Source organism: Ranitomeya imitator, chromosome 9 (genome assembly GCF_032444005.1).
Source record: "Ranitomeya imitator isolate aRanImi1 chromosome 9, aRanImi1.pri, whole genome shotgun sequence".
Lineage (NCBI taxonomy): Eukaryota > Metazoa > Chordata > Amphibia > Anura > Dendrobatidae > Ranitomeya > Ranitomeya imitator.
Window position 1 is genome coordinate 9337674 of NC_091290.1, and position 26727 is coordinate 9364400.

Below are 26727 nucleotides of genomic sequence, written 5' to 3' on the forward strand. Positions count from 1 at the left end.
TATTGCAGAATTCTTAACAAGTCATTGCCAGGTGTGAACACCAGATGGCGCCACATTCCTGCACTCTCCCAGTATGAGCGGCTCTGCCCAGTCTGAGACAAGGCCCGGGTTATACACCTTCCAGCAGGACCCAATCCGCCCAGTAAACATTTGTCTGCTATTTTTTTCCTCTTATTTTTTCCAAACTTCAGTTTGTTCTGGTTAAAAATACAAGAAGTTTTCAAAGTGTCAATAAAATAATAGAACGCAGGTTCTTGCAATTGGAAATAGATGACTGTTTATGGATCCAGTGGGAAGTTTACTATTATTTGGGGGGGTATTACCTGTGGCGCCTGTGCGCTTGGTCTGGGATATAAGTGCAGAATAGCAGGAAGGACAATATAGTCATTTATTAATGTTTTATTCCCATACTGATGGCCATATTATAGCTATGTGCAATCACTGAGGTGCACGGATCTGGAACACGGCACCATTAATAATATATGTGACCCTATTACATATGCCTATGATAGGCCCCATGCAAACAATTTGTGCATTATCCTTAAAGTAACCCTCTGATATCACCAAATGTGCCTGTGTATTCAGCTATAATTTAGAGATTTAATTAAGTGTAAACCACAGGCCCATTGGTCACTTGGAAATCCATTATTTGGCAAAAATGGTTGTTCTAACATAAACTTGGTAGTTAATTTTCAGTGTTCGGTGGGAGGAAACCAAGTAGCAAATGTTTAGTTCCTCTGCAGCACCCCTGCAGGGCAAATGGAGCATTACATAGTGCCTTTGGGCTGCCCATATAATGCATGGATGTGTCCAGTCCTCCAATACGAGAGACAGACTTTATAGCCATGGCTGGTACATGAGGGCTCTGCGCAGGGGAAGAGGATACTGTAAAATGGGCTTTCATTTAATGCACAAGTACAATCTCCAGGGGTAAATGCATCAGGTATACCTGACTATGGAAATCCTCCTCAGCTAGTCCTGCTGGGGACAGGGCACATGAGCGGCCATAGTGGCCAGGTCGGAGCCCCTGTGCTGTAACAAGGCCTCGCAGATATTATGGCAAAAGGATTATGTGGTGCAAAATGCTGAGAGCGTGGACGTATATCTCACCTATTGGCGTTCTCCAGAGTCTCCACCTTTTTCCACAGCTCGCTGTTCTGTGATGTGAACGATTCCACCCTGCAAGAAAGCAGCGGCGACATAAAACACAATGGACGCAGCAGACGGTGCGCATGTGGAGTGCTATGCGGTGACACAGAACAAAAGGAACAATGCAACTAGGATACATGGCTGATAGTCATCAGGGCGACGCATGAGACACCGCACCCCTGGACTGGGAACGCGCCTGGGGCCACATCACAGGACTCACTTCTTTTCTAGGCACTCCACATACTCCTTTTTCTTCCTCCGACTCTCCTGTGCCGAGATCTGGGAGAAATAAAAATCCGGTGACAATCTATATTTTACACCAAGGCCAGAATATATAAAGTCGGCAAAGCTCCTAACATCATGGCAACCCCATGTGAATGGACTCCAGAGCAGAGTCTTTCCATCCCTCTACCCTATGACCGCATTTACATTAATGATGATGGGCCGAGCAGTCCACACGTTTTTAGGAAGCATAGAAAGGGGCCACCAAGCGTGAGCATGGGAAAGTGGAGCGGCTCAAGGTAAAAGGTTGCACAGGACATGGCTGCTTTCTCTGTCCAGCGGCTGTGCATGGCATTGCAGCTCAAGGGAAATGGATGGGGCTTATTTGCAATACCACACACGACCTGTGAACAGGAGTGGCGCTGTCCCGGGAAGAAAGCATTCGTGCATTCTTCGTGTTTAAACTAAGGACTTTAGTCCATGGCTTATTCGGCACACGGGCTGGTGACCCATGTAGGTGCCTAGTTCTACAGCGACATATGCAGTCTATGGTCTTCAGAGCTGGACACGTAAGTCCCGTCCTCACCTTGTTCTTAATCTTCCGACGCACTCTCTTCAGGGCTTTCTCTTCTGTTTTTGTCAGGGGCAGCTTGGTAGGAATGGGGTACCCCTCAGCCACTAAGGTGCGTCGTTCCTCTTCTGTCAGCATGAGCGGTCCTGACGTGCCCTGGAGCTTCTACGTGCCGAGAAAAAGAAAAAAAATCCCATATCTCAGTGTCCATAATGTGACAAAATACTTCATAGATCTGGGAAAGGACCCCCCCCAAAAAATAGGGGAGATGGTTGCCCTCCTAGCTGGGCACTTACATGGGGAGCGGTGAGCAGCGGTGAGGAGGAGATGGCATGAGATGACCGCGCGGCTGGACGGGCCGGACTTGGGGGTGGAAGAGAGCGAGGACTCTGAGATCCATCACTGTCACTGCTGTGACTACTGGGGGGAGTGAGAGGCATGACCCCTAAAACATCTGGAACAGAAAAAGACCAATATCAATTTGCAGTCCTGTGACCACCACCGATCTGCCTGTGATAACAATAAAAAAAAACACAAACGCCATTTTTGGGGAACATCATTAAAGGCCCCACCGTATTAAGAGTTTATGACAATTGACAATAATTGAAAATTAAAATCAAGCGGTTGTGAAACTACAACTCCCAGCAGCTGGAGTGCCGCAAGTTACTGCACAGCAATGCAAAAAATATATCAAATGTGGTGCGGGGTACAGAAAAGCTGAGCGGCCATTATCCTGAGATGGTCAGCATCAGAGGTCACTGGCCTAGAGGTGCTGGACCCCCGGTACACCCCTCTAAATCTCCACTGTGTGCACATGCACGCTCCAGATATCCGATCACTTACCTGAGGTTACATTTAGCAGATGGTTTGGGATTCCTGGCTCTAATTTTATGTGCGATATTGAATTTCGAGAAACATTCTGCAAAATACAAACATTAGGCATTAAAGGGGTTAACTTACAGGGTATGTGATAACGTGTAGATCAGTGGGGTCTACGCTAACCCTATTATACAGTGGAGCGGCAGTGCACACGCCCGACCGCCGCCATCTACAACCTATGATGACTTTTACTGGCAGCTCAAAAGAGAATGACTGGCGCGGCGGCCGAGCAACCTGAGGCTCCATTCTAAAGGGGATAAAAGGGTCCATTCTGTGATCGGTGGTCCGACTCCCATTGATCTATCAGTGACCGTACCAAGGTCTCCCCGCTGATCACTGCACAGTTTCGGCACAGCCCAGTAGACTTGCTGACTTTTCCGAGAGTCCACTAGAGCTTCCATTTTTCTGGGAGCCTCATAGACTTCTCGGAAGAATTGGCAAGTAGGTGATGCACCCTAATAAAAAACCCAGACTTTTGGGGTGACTATAGATTAAGATGTTTTTTTTTTTTAAGTATTTTAATGCACTATGCACCAATGGGATTTGAGAATCATTCCGTTCCAGCGCAAAGTTGGAGAACAATAGTCAATGTGTCATGGCGACCGATCTGAATTAGAGGACGGGGGTCCAATAGCAAAAACACAAATAGAGGAGTCCTCAGATGGACGATCCTCACCAGGAGAGTGTGGTGAGGAGCAGCCATAAACCGCCTGGCCCTGACCATACAAGAGGCGGTGTAGCCAAGATGGACACAACCTCCATCATCTACACATGGGCCTAAGAGGCCACCACTTGGGCGCTACCGCAATGGTGCAACGGCTTTCGATATTCACTCTCCTACGTACCTCCTCATTGTGCGGTACCCCCGTACCAGGACCTTGCTGCAGCGGTACATTCGGATGCATGGGCTCTACTTTTGCAATGAGATTCTGTTCTTGCTTCACCAGTAAAGAGCAGAGTTCGTGCTCCAAGGCCCAGACGGCGCTTACCGGATCTGCAGGTCAGACATAAATAAGTTATAGACCTAGAGATCAAACTCTTATCGCCGATTATGGTTTCTGATACGAAATCATGGTGTCAAAGGATAAAAAAAAGACAAATTAGTGTCTCTTGGTACCATCACTATTCTGTACCGCCACAATTAAAGAGAGTCACGCACCCATTGCACCCGCTGGACCCATCTCTTTAAGCACTGTATGGCATTTATACAAACAATAAGGCAGTATTATGTGCCACTTCTTATTTCGCACTGTATGGTAGTACTATTTAGGACTATATATGGATAATTTTTGGACAGTCTTATGGAAGTGCTACTTTCTATTTCCTCCCCCACAAAATGTTTTGCTCTGGTGATTCTGCAGACATTTGCTTGGCAAAGTGGCCATATACAGTACATTAGATTATTGTCCGCTTGAACCCACCAATTCTGGTGGAACCGGCAACTCATCTAATGAGCTGAGACCACCACCGGGGTCAAGCCAAAAGCCCGTACTGCACTTTCCAGTTTCCAACCTCCAAGACCACCATTGATCAGCAGAATGAAGAAGCCCCTTGATGCCCAAGGCACATGGCCTCATCTGTACAAGAGACCTGCAGCTCATTCTGACATTTGGTGGTGGTCTGTGGGGTTGGACCTTCACCAATCATCATTTAAACATGGCAATAATGACAGAGTGTGGTGAACTATGTATCTATATGTGTGTAGGGACATATGTCTAGGGTTATATGTGTGACTAGTGATGATGTAACATCTGTCCTGAAGGCAAGTCGCACCTAGGTGTTACTAGGCACTTCCTTGGGAATAGTAGAAATTCTGTCTCCAGAGCTCACCAGGAGGTCTGGCTAGGGCCAAAAAGAAAAGCAACATTTGGCACCTCTGAGGTCTTGGAGGGGAGATGCTAAATTGCGGCCTGAGGGAAGCTATCCCTGGGAACCATCTCACACGTGTCTCCAGAGGAAAATAATATATATTCATTAGTAGAGCGGCCGTGCCCAATCAAACAGACCGCAATTATGATATTAACCTGGGAGGCCGGTCTAGAAACCTGACCTCAGACCAAAGTTATAAATTTAGGCTGCAGACAGAGAATTGTGTTCACATGATGGGGGCAGCCTGAGAAGCTGATGTGTTGCAATCTACCTTCTTCCTTCCCTCAGGGAGCAGAAAGCAACTACCAGTTAAATAATTTCTGTAAGTTTTCTCCTGTTTATTTTGACACTGTTTTTCATAAGTTGTATGTCTTTTTATTATCAAATTTTTATACCTTTTTCTTATTGTAAGCATTGAGCTTTTTGCTATTAAAGTATAAAACTTTAACAATTTGAACCTTGAATGTTCTAAAAGAATCCATAGCCAAAAGGTGTGTGAGCCTTATGAGTGATAGACATATTTTTATTAGTATTATTGTTAGTTCCGGGACTCATCGCCCGTGTATTCGATGAGTGGTGGCAGCGCGTATGAGCGGGTGTGTGGCCTGGGTCGGTGTGTGATTTATGCTCCCATTACAGCATTGCAGGCACAACCCCAAGTCACGTGTGAGAGCAGGCACGTGACGAATAAGTGACACCACGGAGAAGGGATCCGTGACACAGAGTAAAGAGAAAAAAACTTGAATAACAATATACAGATCCTCATATAAGGTCTTCCTACCTCTTGGACTGTCTTCATCTTCTTCTTTGATGGTGAGGGCAGGACTTTGTGGAGCGGAGTCTTCGCTCAGTGAGTAGCTGTGCTCAGCCTGTATGGGTGGAGAAGGACTTTCAACCTCCATATCCAGGAAGGAATCTCGATCCAAGAGAGGAGGATCATCAAAGAAACTATTAAAGAGGTCATTGGAGAATTCATCGAGAGCTTCTGAGAAATGCTGTGGGGACAAAACCAGTAATAATCAGAAGGCGTCTCATCGCTCTATGTCATAGGCGAGCAGATGACAGGTCAAACAACTCTTTAAATGACTCCACTACTATGGACATTCGAGTGAGTATGCAATACATACATGAGTGATATTTTGTGAGCAATGTCTATTAAATGGTCCCTGTTTTCATAAATTTTGCATAAATCAATAGTATAAGTCCCTATAAGAAACACTATGATATATCTTAGAGAAATTTACTTTTGTCTCCACTTATGAGCCACTTTTTTCCCCTCTCTCTCTGCCTCTTGAATTAATTCTTCATTCTAAAACACTGCTAAAATTCAGCTTGGTCAAGGAAGATTGACTATCAACTAACTGAGGGACCAGATTACAGCTGCGTATTAAACTCTATGGAGAGGGGAGTGGTGAGAGGCAGACGCAAAGTGAGGCCCAGACACAAACAGCTTTCTTGTAAGTGTTTTATTTCACCTCAGCGCTGGATACACTGCTCAGTTCTGCTGCATACTGTCGGTTACACTGTTGCTACTTTCTAATAGTTTTGTTTTATTTCATCCTATCGCTAGTATCAGAGTTTCTGTGTAAATTCCCCCCAAAAAAACACTGGAAAAGGACATCATGGTTGGAAGAATAGAAGGAACAAGGGTAAGAGGAAGACCAGCAACCCGATGGGTTGATACAATCAAGATAACAGCGGAGAAAACCCTGATGGACCTATCTAGGCTGCACAAGATCGATCTTCCTACAGATCGTTCATCCATCAAGTCACCATGGCTTGAGATCGAGTTAAAGGCTGTTAAAAAACAATAGCTAGTATCACAGCTACCCTTCTCAGTACTAGTCTATATTGTTCTCCATGCTGGATTCACAGCTATACCACTCACTACCGCTGTACAGTTGTCTATGCTGCTCCTTTCTTAGTATGTTTTATCTAAATCCAGTGCTTTATTCACAGCTACACTGCTCGATCCTTCTGCTAATGTCCTCTATGCATCTCCTGAATATATGCTATGTAGAAACAGGAAAGCATGAATCCCTCATGTCTGTGTGTTTTATGTATGGGAGACATCACAGCTCCTAGTCTTTACTACCTAGCTCGGAGACAACTGAAAATTAGAGAACATGCAGAGGGAAAAACTAGCAAAAAAAATGCAACTTTAACAAAAAAATATTTGAGCACAAGGATCTCAAATAGGGGCTCCCATCCAGTGCTCCCCTCTATGACACAGAGCTGGTGAATTTGACAATTTCATGAATTACAGTTTGATCAGTGGCAGCCATGTATCACTACATTTCCCCTTTAGGGACCAATATGTCTTTGTGGCCGCAGCATGATCGCCTACTTCTAAAACAGTCTATCTATAGATCAGGCACATCATATATACAGGGACTTACATAGGATTATGGGGGCAGGTGATAATGAGCACAATGCTATAAATACATGCTAATGTTGCAGCAGAACGAGCACATATGACTGCATGCATACACCCTGCATCCAGATGGCTGCATACACCTGATGATCCATCTGGAGCCGGGCAGGACGGCATCATATGGACAGGAAACCAGTAATCTCATACATACAGGAACAGTTAAATATAGAGCAGCTCTGGGGAAAATGTAAAAAACACAAGGCCTCTGCCACCCTGCACAAAACCAGGCAGTGACTAGAGACAAGGGCGTCTGCAGACTATTTTTCCAGAGGTGCAAAAGAGCCAAGTCCTATTTAATAAGTCTTCCAGGAAAAAAAACATTTTGTACATAATAGGCGACAGTAAAAAAAGAAAAAGAAATGCAGCTAAATATCACTTGTGCGATGGGGAAACCAGCTGAACGGTCAGGATTTAGAAAAATGGGGCCCACGGCAATAGTTGGCACAAGTAGAGACCTCTTGTCAAAGCCACCTTAGAAGACAGGATCCTTGGTGCTTTTTACATGGAAGGAACAAGGAAAAGTATCTGGGCACCAGCAAAGAGCCCCTTTATTATATCCACTTTGTACCCTCTTTAGTGAGCTGGACCCATAGATTTAGAAAAGAGGGATCTTGATGTAGCCTTAGGCCCAGAACTTATAATTAGTGGGCCCATGGAGGACGAAGAAAAATCAGACACTTGTGAGAGGAAGGGCATCGGTGGGAGCAGTCCATGGGTGAGATTGGCACACTTGGCAGTAATCTTGGCTGGGAGTTTTCCAAAAAGTTTCAGAAACAAACCTAAGTATCAGGGACCACACAATTGTATCTTGATTTACAGGGGCACAACAGAACATTGGACACAGATCAGAAATTGGTCGTTGAACATTTTTCCATTTCGTTTGAAAAAAATTATCTTATTTATAAATTGATGGCAGTGACGCATCTTAAAAAAAAAGTTGGAACAGGGTTAAGAAAAGGCTGGAAAAGTAAGTGATACCAATGAAATACAGCTGAATTGACAATTTTCAAAAAAGTCACAAACTGTGTATAAAAAGATTGTGTTAGAGGCAGAGTCTCTCAGAAGCAAAGATGGTCTCTGGTCACCGATCTGTTAACAACTGCGTCTGAAAATGGTGGAACAATTTCAGACATATGTTCCTTAATGTAAAATTGCAAAATGTTAAATATCCCGCATCTATGATACATGAGATCATCAAGAGATTTGGGGATTCTGGAGAAATTTATGTCCACAAGGAACAAAGCTGATGGTTAATATTGGATATTTGTAATCCACAGGCACTTAGTCAGCACTGCATTAAATACAAGCATGATTTGGTTGTGCAAATCACCGCATGGGCTCACGAAAACTTCCAGAAATCATTGTCTGATCACAGTTCTCCACGCAATCCACATAAGGAAAGATGAAGCCCAATATCACCACAATCTAGGAAAATGGAAAACTGTTCTGTGGTCAGATAAATCAAAATGTGAAACTCTTTATGGAAATCACTGTGTCTTGCAGACTCAGGAGGAGAGGGACCATCCAGCTGGTTATCGAGGAGAGGGACCATCCAGCTGGTTATTGAGGAGAGAGACCATCCAGCTTGTTATCGAGGAGAGGGACCATCCAGCTGGTTATCGAGGAGAGGGACCATCCAGCTGGTTATTGAGGAGAGGGATCATCCAGTTTGTTATCGAGGAGAGGGACCATCCAGCTGGTTATCGAGGTGAGGGACCATCTAGCTGGTTATCGAGGAGAGGGACCATCCAGCTGGTTTTCGAGGAGAGGGACAATCCAACTAGTTATTGAGAGGGACCATCCAGCTTGTTATCGAGGAGAGGGACCAACCAGCTTGTTATGACATCTCTGATGTATTGTCACTGCACTGTTGCAGGATATCCCAGGGATAGGGGCTCCTTCCTTATCCCTAAAGCTAGGGGCACCCTAGCTATCCCTGCTCCATGGATTACTTTTGGTGGTGAAGATGCCGGGACCACATGCTTGACTGAGCTGCTAAATCAGCCCTTATCTGTCCCCTCCACCACCCAGGGAAGTGGGGAGTAATAGTGTATAAGAATACACAAACCAGACTAGCAAGGAAAAACGTACAGGGATAAATGAAAATACCAATCATACAAATATGTACTCACAGACCACAGAGAGGAACATCGAGGAGAACATTAAGGAAAACCAAATAGGGGAGGATGAGGATGTGCACACATACAAATCACCAAGAAACAGTCTTCTGTACAACACTCCAATTGGCTTCTCAAACAACACCTCCAACTCCAGAACCTGGCAGTGTAAAACTAACACCGGCAATCCCTGCTTGCCAGTGGTGAGTATATATAGCAGAGGGGAGTGACCAAAACTGAACAGCTGAGACCATCAAAGCAAAAAAGCTCCAGGAGCTCTCAACTGAATAAATTAACCCCTTCACTGCTAGCAGAAACCTGTACTGTTTAATATGATGGTGATTCTAATTAGTGCACGAGTACGTGAAATCAGACACCACATCTTCTGGCCCCTCTCTTTTGCGGTAACCCATGACATGTATTTGGGGGCATTAGTACCTATGACTTGGGCAGCGCACACATGAAAGGCGTCATATACAGCTCCATCGAGACACGGTATATTCCAGGGAAGGACTTGTATATTGCTGCAAGACAATAGTAAACCCCATACTTCATCCATCACACAGCACGGCTCTGCAGAAGAAGAGTTGGGGTGATGAACCAGCCGCCTACAATCCCGACCTTTCATTAATAGAAAATATTTGGTGCACTATGAAACGAAAAATCCAGCAAAGACCCCACACTTTGGAGCAGCGATAATCTGACATCAAGAAGGGGACAACATTCCTCTTCCAAAACTCAAGCAATTGTCTCCTCATTTCCCCGACATTTACAGACTAGGATGCTTCTCAATGGTGGACACTGGACACGACCTGGGCAAAAATGAGTTAAACTTTCAAATTAAATGGAAAAAATGTCTGAGGATCAACTTCTGATTGATTCTATGTTCTACTGTTAATAAATTATGGTGATAAGAGATTTACAGATTATAGCATTTTTGTTTTCATAGAATCCTAAGAATGTAAGAGTTGGAAGGGACCTCCAGGGTCCTCGTGTCCGACCCCCTGCTCAATGCAGGAGCCACTACACCATCTCAGACCAATGTCTGTCCAGCCTCTGTTTGAAGACTTCCATTGAAGCAGAACAATGTCAAAAAGTTTTTTCTAAAATCTACTCTGTATCTTCTCCCTTTCAGTTTCATTCCATTGCTTCTCGTGTTTCCACGTGCAAATGAGAATAATGATGATCCCTCTACACTGTGACAGCCCTTCAGATATTGGTAGACGACCGCTATTAAAGGGAACCTGTCACCCCGAAAATCCGGGGTGAGGTAAGCTCACCGGCATCAGGGGCTTATCTACAGCATTCTGTAATGCATTCTGTAATGCTGTAGATAAGCCCCCGATGTAACCTGAAAAGGGAGAAAAAGACGTTATATTATACTCACCCAGGGGCGGTCCCGCTGCTGGTCAGGTCGGATGGGCGTCTCCGGTCCGCTGCGGCGCCTCCTATCTTCTTTCCATGACGTCCTCTTCTGATCTTCAGCCACGGCTCCGGTGCAGGCGTACTTTGCTCTGCCCTGTTGAGGGCAGACAAAGTACTGCAGTGCGCAGGCGCCGGGCCTCTGACCTTTCCGGCGCCTGCGCACTGCAGTACTATCCTCTGCTCTCAAGAGGGCAGAGCAAAGTACGCCTGCGCCGGAGCCGTGGCTGAAGATCAGAAGAGGACGTCATGGAAAGAAGATAGGAGGCGCCGCAGCGGACCGGAGACGCCCATCTGACCTGACCAGCAGCGGGACCGCCCCTGGGTGAGTATAATATAACGTCTTTTTCTCCTTTTTCAGGTAACATCGGGGGCTTATCTACAGCATTACAGAAAGCTGTAGATAAGCCCCTGATGCCGGTGGGCTTACCTCACCCCGGATTTTCAGGGTGACAGGTTCCCTTTAAGTCTTCTTTTTTGCAAGCTAAGCATTCCCAGATCCTTTAACCGTTCCTTGTAGGACATAGTTTGCAGTCCGCTCACCATCCTGGTAACTCTTCTCTTTACATTTTGCACAGAGGGACCAACTTCTTTTGGAATTGGGGTTTGTATAATTTATTTCATATCCATTAATTACCTGCCTATCTATTAACAGATATTAAAAGACAGCAATCCACCCCTCAAAAAATATCAGTGTAGGGGGACATTACTTAGCCCAAATGTGATGTTTGAGTCCAGACAAATAGGAATATTTTCAGGCAGTGAAAGGCTAAGTTCACACAAGTGTATAAAAAATGTTTTGCCTTATTTGTATCTATTAAAAAAGATGATTTTTTTATAATTTGTCATCTGTATGTCATTCATTTTTATACATCAACAGTTATTAAAATGTACAATAACAAATACAGCTTCCTGGGATAATAACTACAATGTATCCGTACATCTCACTTCTCCAGGAGTCATGTCCTGAGGTTGCACAGCTACAAATGGTAAGAGATTCATCTTTATGGTTTAATCAGTTCATAGACACACAGCAATTACTAAGCGCAGATAACGCTGTCTGCTTGTTTCCTATTTTTTTCCTTCGCAAGGAAATTTTTCCTTTTTGTTGCTGGAGGAGAAAAAATTTGCACTACTAAAAGTCCTGTGCCTGCTAGCAGTAAAAGGTGCTGAGACCACTTGTGTGCGGGGACTTCTCATCCATGGAGGGGGCTCATTCACATGTGTGGGGGCTTCTCATCCATGGAGGAGGCTCATTCACATGTGCGGGGACTTCTCATCCATGGAGGGGGCTCATTCATATGTGTGGGGGCTTCTCATCCATGGAGGAGGCTCATTCATATGTGTGTGGGCTTCTCATCCATGGAGGAGGCTCATTCATATGTGTGGGGGCTTCTCATCCATGGAGGGGGCTCATTCATATGTGTGGGGGCTTCTCATCCATGGAGGAGGCTCATTCATATGTGTGGGGGCTTCTCATCCATGGAGGGGGCTCATTCATATGTGTGTGGGCTTCTCATCCATGGAGGAGGCTCATTCATATGTGTGGGGGCTTCTCATCCATGGAGGGGGCTCATTCATATGTGTGGGGGCTTCTCATCCATGGAATGGGCTCATTCATATGTGTGGGGGCTTCTCATCCATGGAGGGGGCTCATTCATATGTGTGTGGGCTTCTCATCCATGGAGGGGGCTCATTCATATGTGTGTGGGCTTCTCATCCATGGAGGGGGCTCATTCATATGTGTGGGGGCTTCTCATCCATGGAGGGGGCTCATTCATATGTGTGGGGGCTTCTCATCCATGGAGGGGGCTCATTCATATGTGTGGGGGCTTCTCATCCATGGAGGGGGCTCATTCATATGTGTGGGGGCTTCTCATCCATGGAGGGGGCTCATTCATATGTGTGGGGGCTTCTCATCCATGGAGGGGGCTCATTCATATGTGTGGGGGCTTCTCATCCATGGAGGGGGCTCATTCATATGTGTGGGGGCTTCTCATCCATGGAGGGGGCTCATTCATATGTGTGGGGGCTTCTCATCCATGGAGGGGGCTCATTCATATGTGTGGGGGCTTCTCATCCATGGAGGGGGCTCATTCATATGTGTGGGGGCTTCTCATCCATGGAGGAGGCTCATTCATATGTGTGGGGGCTTCTCATCCATGGAGGGGGCTCATTCATATGTGTGTGGGCTTCTCATCCATGGAGGGGGCTCATTCATATGTGTGGGGGCTTCTCATCCATGGAATGGGCTCATTCATATGTGTGGGGGCTTCTCATCCATGGAGGGGGCTCATTCATATGTGTGGGGGCTTCTCATCCATGGAGGGGGCTCATTCATATGTGTGTGGGCTTCTCATCCATGGAGGGGGCTCATTCATATGTGTGGGGGCTTCTCATCCATGGAGGGGGATCACTCATATGTGTGGGGGCTTCTCATCCATGGAATGGGCTCATTCATATGTGTGGGGGCTTCTCATCCATGGAGGGGGCTCATTCATATGTGTGGGGGCTTCTCATCCATGGAGGGGGCTCATTCATATGTGTGGGGGCTTCTCATCCATGGAGGGGGCTCATTCATATGTGTGGGGGCTTCTCATCCATGGAATGGGCTCATTCATATGTGTGGGGGCTTCTCATCCATGGAGGGGGCTCATTCATATGTGTGGGGGCTTCTCATCCATGGAGGAGGCTCATTCATATGTGTGGGGGCTTCTCATCCATGGAGGGGGCTCATTCATATGTGTGGGGGCTTCTCATCCATGGAATGGGCTCATTCATATGTGTGGGGGCTTCTCATCCATGGAATGGGCTCATTCATATGTGTGGGGGCTTCTCATCCATGGAGGGGGCTCATTCATATGTGTGGGGGCTTCTCATCCATGGAGGGGGCTCATTCATATGTGTGGGGGCTCCTCATCCATGTAATGGGCTCATTCATATGTGTGGGGGCTTCTCATCCATGGAGGGGGCTCACTCATATGTGTGGGGGCTTCTCATCCATGGAGGGGGCTCATTCATATGTGTGGGGGCTTCTCATCCATGGAGGGGGCTCATTCATATGTGTGGGGGCTTCTCATCCATGGAATGGGCTCATTCATATGTGTGGGGGATTCTCATCCATGTAATGGGCTCATTCATATGTGTGGGGGCTTCTCATCCATGGAGGGGGCTCATTCACATGTGCGGGGACTTCTCATCCATGGAGTGGGCTCATTCATATGTGTGGGGGCTTCTCATCCATGGAGGGGGCTCATTCATATGTGTGGGGGCTTCTCATCCATGGAGGGGGCTCATTCATATGTGTGGGGGCTTCTCATCCATGGAGGGGGCTCACTCATATGTGTGTGGGCTTCTCATCCATGGAGGGGGCTCACTCATATGTGTGTGGGCTTCTCATCCATGGAGGGGGCTCATTCATATGTGTGGGGGCTTCTCATCCATGGAATGGGCTCATTCATATGTGTGGGGGCTTCTCATCCATGGAGGGGGCTCATTCATATGTGTGGGGGCTTCTCATCCATGGAGGGGGCTCATTCATATGTGTGGGGGCTTCTCATCCATGGAATGGGCTCATTCATATGTGTGGGGGCTTCTCATCCATGGAATGGGCTCATTCATATGTGTGGGGGCTTCTCATCCATGGAGGGGGCTCATTCATATGTGTGGGGGCTTCTCATCCATGGAGGGGGCTCATTCATATGTGTGGGGGCTCCTCATCCATGTAATGGGCTCATTCATATGTGTGGGGGCTTCTCATCCATGGAGGGGGCTCACTCATATGTGTGGGGGCTTCTCATCCATGGAGGGGGCTCATTCATATGTGTGGGGGCTTCTCATCCATGGAGGGGGCTCATTCATATGTGTGGGGGCTTCTCATCCATGGAATGGGCTCATTCATATGTGTGGGGGATTCTCATCCATGTAATGGGCTCATTCATATGTGTGGGGGCTTCTCATCCATGGAGGGGGCTCATTCACATGTGCGGGGACTTCTCATCCATGGAGGGGGCTCATTCATATGTGTGGGGGCTTCTCATCCATGGAGGGGGCTCATTCATATGTGTGGGGGCTTCTCATCCATGGAGGGGGCTCATTCATATGTGTGGGGGCTTCTCATCCATGGAGGGGGCTCACTCATATGTGTGTGGGCTTCTCATCCATGGAGGGGGCTCATTCATATGTGTGGGGGCTTCTCATCCATGGAATGGGCTCATTCATATGTGTGGGGGCTTCTCATCCATGGAGGGGGCTCATTCATATGTGTGTGGGCTTCTCATCCATGGAGGGGGCTCATTCATATGTGTGGGGGCTTCTCATCCATGGAGGGGGATCACTCATATGTGTGGGGGCTTCTCATCCATGGAATGGGCTCATTCATATGTGTGGGGGCTTCTCATCCATGGAGGGGGCTCATTCATATGTGTGGGGGCTTCTCATCCATGGAGGGGGCTCATTCATATGTGTGGGGGCTTCTCATCCATGGAGGGGGCTCATTCATATGTGTGGGGGCTTCTCATCCATGGAATGGGCTCATTCATATGTGTGGGGGCTTCTCATCCATGGAATGGGCTCATTCATATGTGTGGGGGCTTCTCATCCATGGAGGGGGATCATTCATATGTGTGGGGGCTTCTCATCCATGGAGGGGGCTCATTCATATGTGTGGGGGCTCCTCATCCATGTAATGGGCTCATTCATATGTGTGGGGGCTTCTCATCCATGGAGGGGGCTCACTCATATGTGTGGGGGCTTCTCATCCATGGAGGGGGCTCATTCATATGTGTGGGGGCTTCTCATCCATGGAGGGGGCTCATTCATATGTGTGGGGGCTTCTCATCCATGGAATGGGCTCATTCATATGTGTGGGGGATTCTCATCCATGTAATGGGCTCATTCATATGTGTGGGGGCTTCTCATCCATGTAATGGGCTCATTCATATGTGTGGGGGCTTCTCATCCATGTAATGGGCTCATTCATATGTGTGGGGGCTTCTCATCCATGGTGGGGGTTCACTTACCTGTGTGGGGGTTTATCATCCATAGAAGGGATGTCTCACAATTTTGCCTAAGAACACGACCATGAATAAAGAACAGGATCTAAACCTCTTTCAAGAGCAATTTTCCCATCATCCAGGAGCAATGTGGTGATGATGCCTTTTCCAGTATGATGGAGACCAGATCACAAGACAAAAGTGATAATAACCAAGTGGCTTGGTGAACAAAATATTGTTGTATACTTTATATAGTAGCCTACAGCTCCATACCTTCATATATGGCCAAAAAAACAAGAAAGTTTTAAATTCAGGAATAATTCGGTCATGCAAATCACTGCATGGCTTCACAAAAACTTCCAGAAATCATTGTCTGATCACAATTCTCCATGCAATTTACAAAAAAAAAAAAAAAGAAGAAGCTGAATATCAGTACAATCCAGGAAAATGGAAAACTGTTCTGTGGTCGGATGAATCAAAATGTGAAACTCTTTAGGGACCATCCAGCATATTATCGAGGAGAGGGACCATCCAGCTTATCGAGGATAGGGATCGTCCAGCTTTTTATCGAGGAGAGGGACCATCCTGTTTGTTATCGAGGAGAGGGACCATCCAGTTTGTTATCGAGGAGAGGGACCGTCCAGCTTGTTATTTAGGTGAGAGGCAATGCATCTTGTTATCGAGGATAGGGATCGTCCAGCTTGTTATCAAGGAGAGGGACCATCCAGCTTATTATCGAGGAGAGGGACCATCCAGCTTGTTATTGAGAGATACCATCCAACTTGATATCGAGTAGAGGGACCATTCAGCTTGTTATCAAAAAGAGGGACCATCCATGGACAATGCTTTTTCCAGTATGATGGAGATCTGTTGTGAATTCTGCTCTTGGGTTCCCTCCAGTGGTTGTTGGTGGGAATGCAGTTGTCTCTGACTCGCAGTCCTGGCCAGGTGTATCGGATGATTACAATTCTGACTGGGATATTTAGGTGTGCAGGATCCTTTAGCCCTTTCCAGTTGTCAATGTTCCTTGTGAAGTGTTGGATCTCTTTCTGGCTTCTCCTGCTTGCTGCCAAATTCAGCAAAGATAAGTGTTTTGTTTTTGTATCTGTGGCACACTGCTGTGTGCTTGATTCAGTTTATTCCTGCTCTGTTTGTAGGATTCACTGGAGTTGCAGATATACGCTCCTACATCTTTAGTTAGATGTAGGAAGTTTTTTGTATATTCTGCTGTGGATTTTTTGAAGGGTTTTAATACTGACCACACAGAACTCTGTCCTATCCTGTCCTATCTAGCTAGAGTGGCCTCCTGTGCTAAATCCTGTTTTTTCTGCCTGTGTATGTTTTTTCCTCTCCGACTCACCGCCAATATTTGTGGGGGGCTTTCTATCCTTTGGGGATTTTCTCTGAGGCAAGATAGTATTCTGATTTCCATCTTTAGGGGTATTTAGTCCTCCGGCTGTGACGAGGTGTCTAGGTGTGTTAGGTACACTCCACGGCTACTTCTAGTTGCGGTGTTAAGTTCAGGTTTGCGGTCAGTATAGTGGCCACTTTCTCCAGTGAAAGTTCTCATGCAGCTCCAAGGTCACCGGATCATAACAGTTTACAGTTGTTTTTAAAACTCAAAAATTTAGACCTGTCACCAGAAAACAAATCAGGAGTAGGAATCTTCGGTTCTAAAGCAGGAGTCTGAACAATATAATCAGAAATACTTTGCACCCTAGCAGCAAGCTGGTCTACACGAGAAGCTAATTCCTGAACATTCATGCTTGCACCAGGCTCCTCAGCCACCCAGATATTAAGAGGGAAGAGAACACAAAACAGACTGGAGAAAAAAAAAATGGCTCAAGAGCTAATTAGAAGAAGGGAAGGAAGCTCTTGAGCCATTTTTTTTTCTCCAGTCTGTTTTGTGTTCTCTTCCCTCTTAATATCTGGGTGGCTGAGGAGCCTGGTGCAAGCATGAATGTTCAGGAATTAGCATCTCGTGTAGACCAGCTTGCTGCTAGGGTGCAAGGTATTTCTGCACACCTAAATATCCCAGTCAGAATTGTAATTATCCGATACACCTGGCCAGGTATGCGAGTCAGAGACAACTGCATTCCCACCAACAACCACTGGAGGGAACCCAAGAGCAGAATTCACAACAGAGATCATAGAACAAGGAAAAAGTGATAACAGCAAAGTGGATTGGTGAACAAAATATTACCGTATACTTTATACAGCAGCCTCCAGCTATATACCTTCGTATATAGCCAAAAACGTAGAAAGGTCTAATCACCACTTCATGTGAATATATAATATCCATTATCCATGGAGACTGCTGATCCACAGATGGTAAATCAAATATAGTGACAAAAATCCCGTAGTCAGCGCGTTTCTCCATAAAAGCAAATCATCCTTTATTTTAATCCATTAAAACCAATTATGAACAGTGACAGATGACAAAACATTATTGGTAAAACAGAGCCCACATGTTTCCAACCTACTTGTTCTTAGTCATGGTGTAAACTCTTTTCCGGTAAACTACACCTGAATTTATAATCCCATGTAACCAACAACAATCGCACTCAACAGATGTTCAGCACATCACTGTCCATAATGCCTCCCTGGCTAAAACATGCATTGCCCAACAACCTCTTAGAATATTTTTTTTTACTTATCGATTTTCAAAAAAATCAGAATGCTTTAAATCTCACACGTTAAAGTGTTTCATAACCCCTGATGCTTTTGCGTTTTTCTTTTATATATTATTCACGTTCACAAATACATAATTTATACCTAAAATAGTTCACAAAGGTGCAGTGGACAATATAAATGAGGACTCGAGCGATAAAGTAACAGCGCTCCATCCAGGTGTATAATCCCAAAAGATAAATGTATTCAGCCATATAACAGCAACGTTTCGACCCTGGGGGTCTTTGTCAAGCATACAGTAAAGTGCACAGGTCCAGCTTTAAATAGTGTGTGTGCCACACAGGGCACCAATCGCCATCAAGCCGCCCACCACCCATCGATGAATACATTGCAATATAATAAACAGACATCCAACATATCTATAATAAAAGTCCCCAACCGCCAATGCTCTCATTATACATTTCCAATAAATAATCCCCACACAATGATGATTCACATAGAATAACCTCGGCATCTCAAGCAATCAGGTTCCAGGATCGGGGTCGTCATGGCAACATCCACCAATCCATGTAGGTCCATGTGGAGTTTGTAAACATAGCAGAGCCAATGGATTTCCATCTTCAAGTGGTGCCACAAATCTTCCTGCCGCCAATCGCTGTCTCCCAAACAACAAGTGACCCCCATCTACCCTATACACTGACCCGTAACAACCTCAAGAGCTTCCGACGTCATCACCAGGAGTCTGGAGCCCAGTGACGCGGCACCCAGGGCACGCATGCGCACCGCTACCCGGAAGAATCCACCTCACGTGACCGTGCCGGGGACCAATCAATGGCAGCGTACGTCTACCGCCCATCAGCCGCAGTGCACGGAGCAAGCCAGAAGCGGTCAGCTAGGCAACCAAGATGCATAAGACGTCACTGCTACAGCTGGTTATATCTACAGAGAAAAAAACCTGAAGATCAGTTTATACATAAAGCACCTCCGCATTAAAATTCAATTATATATGCACGACAGTCGGGGAATATAAAAAAAAAAGGAGCCAAAAACTGGCATCACATCAGTCATATGATCATATGTAAAAATTACTTCATTATATATCCGCGACAGTCAAAGAGCATAGGAAGGAGGGCCAAACAGACATTACATCAATCATGTGTTACAATGTACACTATATTTCATAACATATATGCAGCAATCCAAAGGGCATCAAGAGGAGGGCCAGGATTTATATCGATCACATATTCCTATATACTACATTGCATCACATACATGCAACAGTCGAGGGGCACAAGGAGGGGAGCCAACTGAGACCTCAAATCATTCATGTATTCGTGCATACACAGCTCTAAGACGTCCCGTCCTTCTGACAGCCGACGGTAGCAGTAATGGCCTAAGATCCAGAGGAAAAGAAAAAAAAGAGGGGAGAAAAGAAATAAAGAAACATAAAAAACAACCAACCAGCAGAGGAGACAATAAAAACAAATACCCACGACGATGCCCCCACAGACCCTACCAAACACAAGTATGTAAATTGAAATCAATATTTAAACCTTTCGGTTGTAAAGACCCCAAGGTGTAAATCCACCGAAGCTCCTTTTTTTTTAGAATTTGTAACCTGTTTCCACCCCTTCTCAGTGCTGGGACGCTATCAATGACCCTAAATCTTAATTGATTCACTGAATGTCTATTTTCCACAAAATGTTTGGGGACCGGTAGCTCTGTAAGCCCCGTTCTCACCGTGCTCTTGTGTTTACTGATGCGTGCCCTCACTTCCATGGTTGTTTCACCTACATAGGTGAGTCCACACGGGCACACAATCATATACACAACGTAGCTCGAAGCACAGGTGTACCTTTCTTTTAGAAAAATCTTCTTTCCAGTATGCGGATGGTAGAAAAACTCCCCTTTTAACATATTGTTACAACATGCACAACCTAAACACGGGAAATTCCCGAGTTTAGCTGTGCTCAGGGAACTCTGGATCATGGTTTTAGAGGCCCCAATATCAGACCTCACTAATCTGTCTCTAAAATTACGTCCCCTTCTTTAGGGTCATTGATAGCGTCCCAGCACTGAGAAGGGGTGGAAACAGGTTACAAATTCTCAAAAAAAAAGGAGCTTTGGTGGATTTACACCTTGGGGTCTTTACAACCGAAAGGTTTAAATATTGATTTCAATTTACATACTTGTGTTTGGTAGGGTCTGTGGGGGCATCGTCGTGGGTATTTGTTTTTATTGTCTCCTCTGCTGGTTGGTTGTTTTTTATGTTTCTTTATTTCTTTTCTCCCCTCTTTTTTTTCTTTTCCTCTGGATCTTAGGCCATTACTGCTACCGTCGGCTGTCAGAAGGACGGGACTTCTTAGAGCTGTGTATGCACGAATACATGAATGATTTGAGGTCTCATTTGGCTCCCCTCCTTGTGCCCCTCGACTGTTGCATGTATGTGATGCAATGTAGTATATAGGAATATGTGATCGATATAAATCCTGGCCCTCCTCTTGATGCCCTTTGGATTGCTGCATATATGTTATGAAATATAGTGTACATTGTAACACATGATTGATGTAATGTCTGTTTGGCCCTCCTTCCTATGCTCTTTGACTGTCGCGGATATATAATGAAGTAATTTTTACATATGATCATATGACTGATGTGATGCCAGTTTTTGGCTCCTTTTTTTTTTATATTCCCCGACTGTCGTGCATATATAATTGAATTTTAATGCGGAGGTGCTTTATGTATAAACTGATCTTCAGGTTTTTTTCTCTGTAGATATAACCAGCTGTAGCAGTGACGTCTTATGCATCTTGGTTGCCTAGCTGACCGCTTCTGGCTTGCTCCGTGCACTGCGGCTGATGGGCGGTAGACGTACGCTGCCATTGGTTGGTCCCCGGCACGGTCACGTGAGGTGGATTCTTCCGGGTAGCGGTGCGCATGCGTGCCCTGGGTGCCGCGTCACTGGGCTCCAGACTCCTGGTGATGACGTCGGAAGCTCTTGAGGTTGTTACGGGTCAGTGTATAGGGTAGATGGGGGTCACTTGTTGTTTGGGAGACAGCGATTGGTGGCAGGAAGATTTGTGGCGCCACTTGAAGATGGAAATCCATTGGCTCTGCTATGTTTACAAAATCCACATGGACCTACATGGATTGGTGGATGTTGCCATGATGACCCCGATGCTGAAACCCGATTGCTTGAGATGCCGAGGTTATTCTATGTGAATCATCATTGTGTGGGGATTATTTATTGGAAATGTATAATGAGAGCATTGGCGGTTGGGGACTTTTATTATAGATATGTTGGATGTCTGTTTTTTATATTGTAATGTATTCATCGATGGGTGGTGGGCGGCTTGATGGCGATTGGTGCCCTGTGTGGCACACACACTATTTAAAGCTGGACCTGTGCACTTTACTGTATGCTGGACAAAGACCCCCAGGGTCGAAACGTTGCTGTTATATGGCTGAATACATTTATGTTTTGGGATTATACACCTGGATGGAGCGCTGTTACTTTATCGCTTGAATCTTTGATGGTCCTGGAAGGTTCCCTGGACTTGGACGGGCGCTCCAGTCTGTGAGTGCTGTCAGCCATCTATTTTCAATATAAATGAGGACTGTCACTAATAATGCAAGAATGAATTTTAAATGATTGGTTTTGTCACTAGTGTTAAAACACGCCGCTTTTTTTTAGCCACAGTTCACACATTGCATTTTATACCTCCGCATTTATAAAAGTATTTTTGTGACAGTTTTGTTCCACTTGTGGTTCTGCTGTGAAATAAATATAAGGTAAATATTTTAATAAAAATGTATTCAAAGGGATCTGTCATTAGGCTCAACCCTCCTAAGCCGTCAATATGGGCATGCAGATCATAGGGAGCTGAAAAAAATGATATCATTGATATCATTGATATCTGCGATCTGATTTTTTACTCCAGAGAAATCAACGCTTTTCTTAATAAGTAAATAAGTTGTTAAGATCTATGGGCGAGACATAGATCTCCCTGAGACTCCGCCTCTAGAACTTATTTTAAATAAAAGGGGACATTACCAGTGTGAGACATGTAGATAAGGATAGCAGACTGTCAGTCATTACATGTCTCATACTGGCAAAATAATTTTATTAAGCGAACCACATATAAAATTAATTCATAACAATCTATGGGATACTCTGATGAATGACAACTACACTGGAGCCACAGGTCGGAGGCTACAAACATGCATATAATAGTACTGATGCCCCTAATAAATAATAACACATGTGCATAGTGAGTTCATAACAAATAGAACTTAGTACACTAAGCTGGTAAAGAGCATCCAGCAACAACACAGAGGAAAACATTACGGGAATTATAACCACTCATAACCCCGGAAGAAGGCACGCACGCCGAAACGCGCGTAGGGGTGGTGGCACCGCAGGTCTGAGGTAAATATGCTGCAAAAAAAATCAAAAAGCACAAAATATGAACGGCACTAGGTGTTATCGCAGCAGGCGGTGTAGCCGCAGCCTGAGGATTCCACTGCAAGACTCCTATAGCACGTATATAGTCTGCAATGTTCGGGTGGTGCTCAGCATAAAAAGCAGTGAACAAATATCCAAAGAGAAAAAGGAAAATGCGGCACTCACCCAGGTAGATTGCGATGGACCCGTGGAAGCGCACAAGCGCGAAACGATCGTAGTCCTGCTCTTTCTCCCCGCACCGCTGATCTCTCCCAGCCGCCTCTCCTTACTATGTCCGTTGTTACGTTATGATGAATAAAGGACTTTGATTCGAAATCTACCTGGGTGAGTGCCGCATTTTCCTTTTTCTCTTTGGATATTTAAATATGCTGCATGAATGCTCTGCTTTCATGTTACCAGGGAAACCAATCAAAGCTCAGCTTTCATGTTACCACACCAACCAATCAGAGCTCTGCTTTTATGTTACCAAAGCAACCAATCAGAGCTTTGCTTTCATGTTACCAGAGCAACCAATCAGAGCTCTGCTTTCATGTTACCAGAGCAACCAATCAGAGCTCAGTTTTCATATTAGCATAACAACCAACCAGAGCTCAGTTTTTATGTTAGCAGAACAACCAATAAGTGCTCAGTTTTCATTTTACCAGAACAACCAACCAGAGTTCAGCTTTCATTTTACCAGAACAACCAACCGGAGTTCAGCTTTCAGTTTACTTCAGCAACCAATCAGAGCTCAGCTTTCAATTTACTTCAGCAACCTGTCAGAGCTCAGCTTTCACTTTACCTCAGCAACCAATCAGAGCTCAGCTTTCAATTTACCTCAGCAATCAATCAGGGCTCAGCTTTCACTTTACCTCAGCAGTCAGTGTGAGGAATGACTGCGGCCGTTGTCTCCTTCCTGCGGTCGGTGTTTCTCTGTGGACGGCGGTCGTGTTGTGTGTAAGTAAAATATGGCGGATTGTGATAGAGGAGGCGACGTACACACAGGGTCAGTCACAGACACGACTGTTCTGCTGGGCAATGGCCGCTCCAGTAATAAGCTGGACTATGGTGCGCATCACCGCTGCAGCCAATCACTGAGCTTTAGTAGCTTGTGCCATCTACATTGGCATCTCCGCTGAGCTCAGTGATTGGCTGCAGTGGTGACATGAAATATGCAGATTTACGTTTTTTCTTCTTTTTTTACTGCAGAATCAAATCTTTTCTGTACTAAAAAAAAGTATAAAAAATGCAGCTTCAATGTTGCCCTAAAAAGGCATCAAATAAAGTGGAAAATGCATAAAAAATGCAACAAAGGTGCAATAATCAGAGACTATTGTTATTGTGTTATTAAGCTACGTGTGACGATGGCTTCAAGGGGTCTTCCAGGATTAGACAAACATGGCTGCCTCCTTTCAGAACCAGCGCCGCCCCTGACTGTGGGTTATGCGCCAGGTGGAGCAGAGCTGCAGTATCAGACACAACCTATGAGCGAGGGGTGGCGGTGTTTGTGATGGAAAGCAGCCATGTTTTTCTAATCCTGTAAAATCCCTTTAGTGCTTTTATATCATCTGTGCGGAATCTCCTAAAAATGAGCAGCGCCTCCTTCCTGACCTCCAGCTGAGCACAGGACTACAACCCCCAGCATGCCCAGAGTATGGAGAGCTCCGATCCCGGACGAGACGACATCTACGCTAAATACGAGGCCATTTCACAGTCTCACAGTGACAATGAGCACACGGGGCGAGCGAGGAGTTAAAAGTAAGCGCCGGCTCCAGTCCTGGAATTGGGATAGGCCTGGAAGGAGGCAGCCAATGGGGGACAAGAATGCAGCAGTGAAAACTTGGTGGAGCTGAATATCTGGCTGCAGAAGTCTGGGAGTGCAGGGCTACAATGGTGGAGCGTCACCATTACTGATTCTGGGGGATGCTTCACATGTGGACCCCTGTACATAGACTGACCACCCCCCACTGTGCAATACTACAGGGTCTCAGGTGCTACGTTACTGCCCTGGTGCGATGTACGACAGGTATATATCCGTCCGCAGCGCTGCACAACACGTACGCCGCGTTCCCTGGCTGCTATCCATAGGAAAGAATCATTTTTGTACTATCTTGTTCCTTTGCACCGCCAGCTACTGAAAAAAAAATAAAAACTGACGGCGGTTTATCAAGCGGACAGTACAGGGATGGTGTCCGATTTTTTTCATGGACCCATTCACTTGCGTTGATGCAGACTTGGATCAAAATCGGTCGAGTGTCTGTGATTTTGTTAAGGACCGCTCACTCTGAGGAACAAAAATCAGACACGTGAACCGCCTCATAGACTTTATAGGTACAAGAAACTCGGACAGAACTTGTGTGAGAAAAACTGACGTCTGAGTCAGCGCTTATATTCACAGTTTCCATTAAAAGTCATCAATGGGACCGGACAGGTGCCGGATTATCAGATATTCTGGAATAGCAGACTGACAGAAAAGTTTATAAAACTCGTAAAAGTGCCGATGCACATTATAGTTGAGCCGAGTGTGCACATGTATGTGGGAATAGCCATCGGCCCATTGCTATTGAATGGGTATTATCTTCTGCATTTTATCGCACCACCATGCAACTGCTACGGTGCCAAGGACCTGAAGGGACCCAGGTGTGCCAAGGACCTGGAGGGAGCCACCTCTCCTGACATCTGCCATAAATGTACAGCAGAAGTCGGGAAGAATTTGCATGGAAAGGACTCACTTGATGTCTGGCAGGCGCCGGCTGTTTTACACAGTATACACCTGCTGAGATTGGAGTCAGCTCTGATGACGGTGGTCTCACCCATCAGTTGCTGTGGTGAACAGATACTGCTGCATCTAAGAGGTTAGATGGGGGATGGCATCTGTTACCAGCATTCGGCCAAGAACTGATGGGTAATATAAGAGCAGCTGGAGGGAGAGGCCCAACTCGGACCCTCACTATTGGGCCTGGTGATTTCTACATACCGTACTTCCCGGTACCTGCGGACTCTAGGAAATTGGCAATAAAGGGTAAAATCTGCAGCATAAACTGACACAGTGTCTGATACAAAATCAATAATGTGATCACTTCATTGTTCCAGTCGTTAGAAAATACAGCAATGACAATTATGTATTTTTTTTACTGGGAAAAAAGTGAGCTTTATTTTCTTTTTATTAGGGTTTTTTTATTCCAAATTTGTTTATTTATTTGTTTCATTCTAGATCCGGATAGGGGACACTATAGGGGACACTGCATATAATACACCGGAATATTTCTGTAAGCTGAGTAAAGCTGATAGGCAATGAAAGTGGGAAATGGTTGCTCAACCGAATAGCATATGGTGCTCAGAAGCAAATGAGTAGAATATTATAGATCGTTAAACTTCGGAACTCAGAAATATGTCGCAAAAAAGAAAGTTTATTTGGAAAAAAAAACGTAAAGTTGCCCATTGAATTTCAGATAGATAAATCGACGTTTCGGCCTAAGTCCAGCCTTTATCAAGATATATCTGTATGGTATAGGGTCTCACAGGTTTGCAACATAGAACGCCAATAGGTAATTCAATTATGTAAGAAAAGACCAGGTACTGGTACACCAGGGTGATGGCGTCTGGCATGCAGGAGTATGGCTCTGCCCAGGTTGACGGTATGAGCCACTTTCCACGTGACAATAACAGACCGAGAGCAGTGGCAGAGACCCGGGATTGGACCCATGGAGGGGGAGGAAATAACAGTTTTTTTTGTTGTTAAACAGAACATTCCTTAGGGTATATGCACACTGAGTATTTTTGAGAAGTGGAAAGTCTCTAATTCGACCTCAAAAACTTTTCTGCTCAGTTTCTGCTCCAAAAACTCAGCAAAAAGACTGTGTGCACATGCCTTAAATCAGAAAGAGTTCTAGAAAAGTTTTCTACAACTATTTTTGAAGAATTAATGGCGTTATGGCGATATAAGTAAGTCAACGGGAAAACCTCGCAAACTAAACTAAAGTAATAATCGCATA

At 45.4% G+C, this 26727-nt stretch overlaps 1 protein-coding gene and 1 long non-coding RNA gene across 4 annotated transcripts in view; one reads left to right on the forward strand and one right to left on the reverse strand.

Moving 5' to 3' along the window:
* Positions 1–26727, reverse strand: part of CREB3L1 (cAMP responsive element binding protein 3 like 1) — a 56299-nt gene that overhangs the window by 9430 nt on the left and 20142 nt on the right. For both annotated transcript variants that reach the window (XM_069740153.1, XM_069740152.1), the window contains exons 2-8: positions 5472–5685; positions 3667–3815; positions 2786–2861; positions 2239–2396; positions 1958–2107; positions 1370–1428; positions 1111–1179 (exon numbers count right to left, since the gene is read on the reverse strand). In XM_069740153.1, coding sequence (XP_069596254.1) covers positions 1111–1179; positions 1370–1428; positions 1958–2107; positions 2239–2396; positions 2786–2861; positions 3667–3815; positions 5472–5685 — 875 coding nt within the window. The remainder of the gene's footprint in view (positions 1–1110; positions 1180–1369; positions 1429–1957; positions 2108–2238; positions 2397–2785; positions 2862–3666; positions 3816–5471; positions 5686–26727) is intronic.
* LOC138649612 (uncharacterized) overlaps positions 23612–26727 on the forward strand; it is a 91819-nt gene continuing 88703 nt past the window's right edge. For both annotated transcript variants that reach the window (XR_011315330.1, XR_011315331.1), the window contains exon 1: positions 23612–23689. This is a non-coding gene — a long non-coding RNA (uncharacterized lncRNA). The remainder of the gene's footprint in view (positions 23690–26727) is intronic.